Source organism: Chiloscyllium plagiosum, chromosome 5 (genome assembly GCF_004010195.1).
Source record: "Chiloscyllium plagiosum isolate BGI_BamShark_2017 chromosome 5, ASM401019v2, whole genome shotgun sequence".
NCBI lineage: Eukaryota > Metazoa > Chordata > Chondrichthyes > Orectolobiformes > Hemiscylliidae > Chiloscyllium > Chiloscyllium plagiosum.
In genome coordinates this window covers 57178186-57185380 of record NC_057714.1, presented here as the reverse complement: position 1 = coordinate 57185380, position 7195 = coordinate 57178186, and the positions used below count along the sequence as shown (strand labels likewise).

The following is a 7195-nucleotide window of genomic DNA, read 5'->3' as shown; positions in this document are numbered from 1 at the left end:
TTACCAATGATTTGTGTTGATGAAGGCTAACATGACACAGGAAAGGATGCAGTTAGTTGCTGCTGACATCTTTACCGAGGTAACCATAATTCGTATTGTAATGTACAGACAAAAGGATGGGAATCTTGCAGGATATGCAGTTGATTCCCTTTTATTTGAAAGTGAGGGAGAGCGGGAAATACTGTGTTGCCAAAGTTAGACTTTGTCCATAGAAAACAAGACTTTAATGATGACGTACTGTGATGCCTCTTACAATAAATGCTGCCCAAGTGTGCCTTGTTTCATTGCATGCTGTTCCTTGTTAATGATCAGCATGAAGAAAGCACAAAAGGAACACACTAAATGGTTGCAAAAGACCTAATCAGTGTGCACCACATGGTCTGACATCACGGTCCCTACATGAATAAATGATCAGATATTTGCAAAGTAATCGGCTAACCTACCTGTAATCAGTTACACCTTAGTTTTGTACATAATAGATTCTGACAGACTTGCCCAGCAGGATAGTCTTCTATCTACTTGCATATCTGATGACTGAGCAAAAGTTAAGCAGAAATTGGAGACAAACTCTTTGTAGGTAGTTAAAGGATAACTTTGGAACATTGTTTTGTCTCATCCATTGAATACATCTAAATCCTGAATTTAGGTCAGGATTTCTACAAAGCAATTCAAATGGTGTTTTGAGGTCATTGCACTGTACAGCATGTGTTACCACAGGTCTCTAGTGGTGTCAGAATGATTCCCAAGCTAAGTGTTAATGTTAAATTAACTCACAATCAATACAAAATATCTCATAAGCAATAGGTGCAAATGATTAAATCTTCATTATAAAAAAAACACACATTTACAGCAAGGCTCTTTTAATGTTGTATTCCCCCTCAATTTTTAACCAAACTACAGTACATACTTAAAATAAGGCATGACACAATTTGTAAATTCCAAAATTTATAAACTATCCTAAATTCCTGAACAGAAAACACTATGTGTAAGAGTGTTTTTATTAAATTAGAATACAATGGATCACACCCCATCAGTCCAAAGGCAAATACAGGTACTTCTGAGCTTCCACAATGTAAATATCCTGGACTCCCTAAGCATGCAAAAATAAACCCTGCTCTAACTCGTTGGACTAGTTTATAGCAGTGAATGTTTCCCTGTCAATGAAGCAACTCTTTAATAGCAGAAACAATGTTTACTGGCACAACACAAGGTTTTACCATAAAAAGCTAGAAGTGGACAGGATAATGAACATTTATAAAATATAAGAATAGAAAATTTTTACAGTGATAAAAGATTAAGAACAGAAATTGCTGAGCAATACAAATGAAAGATTAAAATTATTTGCTGTGTACACTTCAGTATTCTCCAGTTACTTAGGGCACCATGGGCGAAGACAGACTCTGGTAATTCCCATCATGCACTCTGGTCACAGATGTTCCCTCACACATATACACAAGAGTGTAGGTATTAACACACATCTCTGTGACCATTGTATTTATAACTTGCCAGTCAAATAGCTTGAGAGAATGAGCTTTTCTTTTAGAGAAATAAGACAAAAATTGAAAAAGAAATGCAACCAGCTCAAATGATAATTAAAAAGAAACAGGTTATTTTTAACCACGGCATGCCAAATCATTCTTTTCACAAACTCGGCAATGAAGATTTATCTGTTTTCATTGTAAAATAGAGGAACTTCATAAGCATCTTTAGCAACAAAAACATATCATTTATAACTTGTATGATCTACATAAAACATATTTACAATGGGTATTTGGCATATGTGTAACCATCTAAACTATCAGCTTTTTGTTCTGAAGTGTAAATGCATTCCAATTAGTATTATCTACTTGGGAAAATTCTTTTCAAAACTGGTGCTAATCCATAGTATCATATATTTAGGTTTCTTTTGAATCTTATTCTCTCTTTGTGTGTGTGTTTTCCATTTTGGTTCACTTGTGCTGATCTTTTCAGAATCACCAAAATAGTATCAGTGGAGAATCTTCCTGCAAGCATCTTAGATGAACCATTCCTTTTTACTCTCATCAATGGTTTCTGTGAAGTTGGGATCATTGTTCATGATAGCTGCATCGGCGTTCTCGGCAGAGTCAGCCCCCTTGGCCTCGTTGGTGTGGTAGGTTCCTTTGTGGCGGAACATATAACGGATCAAAAAGACTAATGTGCAAAGGATGGTGAAGATTACGACTGCAATAATACCTGACAAAGAGAAAAAGATAATTTAGTCAGAAACTAAAACAGTGACTGACTGAATATATGGAATTATGATTCTGTCAAAATTATTTTTCCTTGCAGATTTATTCTTTCCCTATTCTTTTCTTAATACAGTGACGGTGAAAGGCTTGCTCTCATATGCATTATTTATCTTCCAGTATGGTTTTGGGGAATAGGCTGAAAAGTTGTTGTGAGGATTATCAGATCAACCATGATCTTAGAGAATGGCAGAACTAAATCGATAGGCCGAGTGGCTTACTTCCACTCCTTTGTGCATGAGCCTAGGCAGCAAATGTCATCAGGTTGTTTACTGAGTCTCTGTTAGGTGACAGGTTACTTTAATATAATGTCTCCCATGCATTAGAAATTAACCATATATGCCTACCTTCTTGAATTATTTGCATTTTGCTGACTAAACAAAAACAATTGATCTTAATACTTTAACCTATGTGTGTACCTCTTAGTATAATATCAGAAATAAATGCAGAGTGTATGATTTATTCATTATTGAGTATACTTCCTTGATTACTGTCCAACTGTAATTGGAAGCACATTAGCTTTCGGAGCGCCGCTCCTTCATCAGGTGGTTGTGGAGGACACAATTGTAAGGCACAGAATTTATAGCAAAAAATTACAGTGTGATGTAACTGAAATTATACATTGAAAAATACCTTGATTGTCTGTTGAGTCTTTCATCTGTTCGAATACCATGATAGTGAAACTATCATGTTCAGCTCACTCAATCAGCTCACTGTAATCTTTTGCTATAAATTCTGACTTACAATCGTGTCCTCCACAGCCACCTGATGAAGGAGCGGTGCTCCAGAAGCTAGAGCTTCCAGTTAAACCCGTTGGACTATACCCTGGTGTTGTGTGATTTTTAACTTTGTACACCCCAGTCCAACACCGGCATCTCCAAATCCTTGATTACTGCTTACCTTCTAAAACCGTGTTTAACATGGGAAAGTCATTGAATGGCAATTGTTTGGAGAGGGACCTGTTGTTGTGGTCAGCTCAATGAAACAGAATAACTGCTCCAGATTTGCAGAAGAAAGGAAATCTAAGCAATTGCAAGCAGCTCTAACAGGGTACCAATGACAAACAGCAAGTGACATTCGCATTTTCAGTGGAGAGCGGAGGCAGGTTTCATGAGTTCACATTCTTAATAGTAGCTCTTTGGATGAAGTCATGCAGATGCTGGACAAACGCCAGAAGCTACATGAAGATTTGCTATGACAGATTATGACAGAATTCCAAGCTTTGATGAAAGAGTGAATCTGCAGAATTTCCACTAAATGATGCTTGATGTTTGTTAAGTAAATACACAAGGGAAGCACATTTATTGATCCTAACTTGTCACTTTGACTATTTGAAGTTATTTTGCTGCATTTCCTGCTTCAGGCTGATAGTGGTGCTCTTTCATCGCAGAACTAATTTAACTGGCAGAAAAAATACGCATATAAGCTTGGAACAATTGTGTTTTAATGGTGCAGTGCAGTGATATCAGGTTCTGTATCACTGATGTGAAACAATATTTAATTTTACTCTCCAATTCAAATTTCAATAAAGAAATTTGTACTAAATCTTTATTAATCAATGAATAAACATTTCAGCAACAAAATGGTATGATTAACATGGCAAAATTGCATAGTTTACAGGCACATCAGACATGCTACATTAATAATAAAAGAATTTATAGGTTTTTTTGGAAGTAGTTTTCTGTGTTGTAAATGTTTTTTCAAAGCTTTCAATTTGTCTATTAAGTGCCCTGATGCATGATTGTTGCATGAATAACGTGTACAATAAATAAAGGTTTACATAGTCATAGTTGGAAATATTGTTCATCTGTTAAATTAGTTTAGTTTGAAGTAACATTCATAGGTTTGATTTTCAAGATGCTTCGGACTCCTATTCAGTTCAAACTTATCTGTAACTAATATAATAGCCCATATTTTACACTTTAATATACCCCATAATTAAGTTTATCGGACCTCCTGTCTTCAAAGGAACCCAAGATTTTGGATGTGCCTGCATGCAAAGCAATGATAGGATTTTAGAAATTGATGAAAGTAAAAGGACAAGTACCAATGCTTATGAAAATTCTGGGATCAGGATAGAGGTAACTGGAGTGAGTATGAGCCAGAACAGGGAGGGGAGGGAGGAGCTAGAACAGAATGAACAGAATAAAAGAACACATGGCAGTGATGACTTTTGACCAAGAAGTAGCAACAGTAAAGAATTTTCAGAATTACTTTATAATACGTAGGGAACTGCAATATTTTAAAGGAGTTTTAAAAGGATTTCTAAGACATTTTGAGTTCAAATGTAAATGGATCAGTTATAATTCTTAAATAAGAAATGTTGGTCCACAAAACCTAGCAACCCTTGACCTGGAAGCAGTACAAATTAAATTAGAAATGCAGATATGGGGGGTTTTATGGTTGAAAGTTAAAAAGAAGAAAAAGCTGAGAGTGAAGAAGGTTCTAGAAAGAACAAGGAAGATTGTAAGGATGAAACCCTGTTCACATGGGAGCTGCTGTCTACAAAGAATTACTGAAGGCTTTCAAGAGGTAGTTAGTGATAGAGGCAGTTAGCATTAGTTGGGAAATTTCTCAACTCAGCATTCTGCCTATGGCCAAAGTACCTTTGACAATGCAGGGCTACAGCAAGGTCCATCACTCTGGACACAGATTGGAGATGTACACAATGGCTGAGATAGGCTGATTAAATGGCCTGCTTCAATTTTCTGTGAGTTTGTCTTAGTTATGTTGTTAACGTTCAACTCACTAGCCTCACCCAATCTTGCTATCCCGACTTACGTCCCACAAACCTTATCCATGAATCTTATGCCAAGCCATACCCCTCTACATACCCAATCATCTTCTCATATTCTCCAGGCAAACATACAGCATGCCCAATGAGGACCTGCTGAGAGCTCAGACTTCATGGAGAATGTTGAATCAGGTGAATATTGCAAAGAAAACATTGCTTCATTGACAGTAGATATACTTTGTCAATGATTCAATGTTTATTTATACAAGATAGGAAGGTGTTGAATGCTCACAGATTCTGCTGTGATTAAATGTCTGGTTGGTTGACACTTTTATGGTATTGTAGGACTGCTTTTTTAAAAAAAGATGAGTAATGATTGGTTACTTCTTAGGCTTTCCAACAATGGCAATGTTACTTTTTGCTATGGTTTGGCATGAAGTGTATTAGGGCCCATTGGCATGAGAGGTGGGACATTGGTTGGCGTGGAGGGTAAGAGGGTCCATGGAGGTAGGTAGTTTGCCTGAGGTATCAGAATGGGACTTTTTGATGTTATGTTAAAGCAGGTTTCTGTATCCAGGGCATCATTCAGACAATTCTGAGCTGTTGCAAACCACGATTCTTTGAAAAGCTGACCTGACTTTATGGAAATTGCAGGGGGCTAGGAGAGCCCTGTTGCCCAGTTTGAGGATGCAGCCTCACTGCTTGTGCCCTTCACTTGAGCCAGTGAAATTTTGGAACTCTGAGAAAGTGGGTGGAGATCTTAGAATAGGGTCCCAAGCACCATTATTTGTATTTCATGTGTAATGTTTGGCTCATACTGATTCTGATTTGCCATATAAGGGATGGCACGGTGGCTCAGTGGTTAGCACTGTTCCCTCACAGCATCAGGGACCCAGGTTAAATTCCCACCTGGGGCAACTGTCTGTGTGGAGTTTGTACATTCTCCCCATGTCTACATGGGTTTCCTCTGGGTGCTCTGGTTTCCTCCCACAATCCAAAGGTGTGCAGGTTAGGTGAATTGGTCATGCTAGATTGTGTAGGTTAGGTGCATTAGTCTGGGGTAAATATAGGGGAATGGGTCTGGGTAGGTTACTCTTCAGAGAGTTGGTGTGGACCTGTTGGGTCAAAGGCCCTGTTTCTACACTGTAGGGATTCTATGATTAATTTATGCTTAATTTACTCTGACTATGATTTGTGTTAAAGCTGAAGTTATAAAAAGTGATACCTCATTTGGTAATTTCTAAATTTGAGGGGTTGTTTTGTAAATTTGGCTTTTTGGATTGTGTATCCATATGGGGATTGTTGCAATGTCAAATTAGCTTGAATACGTTTGCAAAGAATAAAACCCAAGCAGATCTTGTAAAAGGGTTTGTAAAAGCCAAAAGGGGTTGTAAAAACCAAAGGGTTTTTACAAATACATTAAGGACAAAAGGGTAACTAGGGAGAGAATAAGGTCCCTCAAAAATCTGCAAGGCGGCCTTTGTGTGGCGCCGCAGAAAATGGGGGAAATACTAAACGAGTATTGCGCATCAGTATTTACAGTGGAAAAGGACATGGAAGATATAGAATGTACGGAAATAGATGGTGACATCTTGAAAAATGTCCATATTATCGAGGAGAAAGTGCTGGATGTCTTGAAATGCATAAAGGTGGATAAATCACTAGGACCTGATCAGGTGTACCCCAGAACTCTGTGGGAAGCTAGGGAAGTGATTGCTGGGACTCTTGCTGAGATATTTGCATCATGGATAGTCACAGGTGAGGTGTCGGAAGACTGGAAGTTGGCTAACTTGGTGCCACTGTTTAAGAAGGGTGGTAAGGACAACTATAGACCAGTGAGCCTGACATCGGTGGTGGGCAAGTTGTTGGAAGGAATCCTGAGGGACAGGATGTACATGTATTTATAGACAATAGACAATAGAAGGAGGAATAGGCCATTCTGCCTTTCGAGCCAGCACCACCATTCATTATGATCATGGCTGATCATCCACAATCAGTATCCTGTTTCTGCCTTATCCCCATAACCCTTGATTCCACTATCCTTAAGAGCTCTATCCAACTCTTTCTTGAAAGTATCCAGAGACTTGGCCTCCACAGCCTTCTGGGGCAGAGCATTCCACACACACACGACTCTCTGGGTGAAGAAGTTTCTCCTCAACTCTGTTCTAAGTGGCCTACCCCTTATTTTTAAACT

General features: G+C 38.2%; 1 protein-coding gene across 1 annotated transcript in view; it reads right to left on the bottom strand.

Annotated features, from left to right (window-relative positions):
* Positions 1-826: 826 nt before the first annotated feature.
* Positions 827-7195, bottom strand: part of LOC122550294 (contactin-associated protein-like 2) — a 31084-nt gene continuing 24715 nt past the window's right edge. The window contains exon 3 of the mRNA XM_043691033.1: positions 827-2214. Coding sequence (XP_043546968.1) covers positions 2015-2214 — 200 coding nt within the window. The 3' untranslated portion in view covers positions 827-2014. The remainder of the gene's footprint in view (positions 2215-7195) is intronic.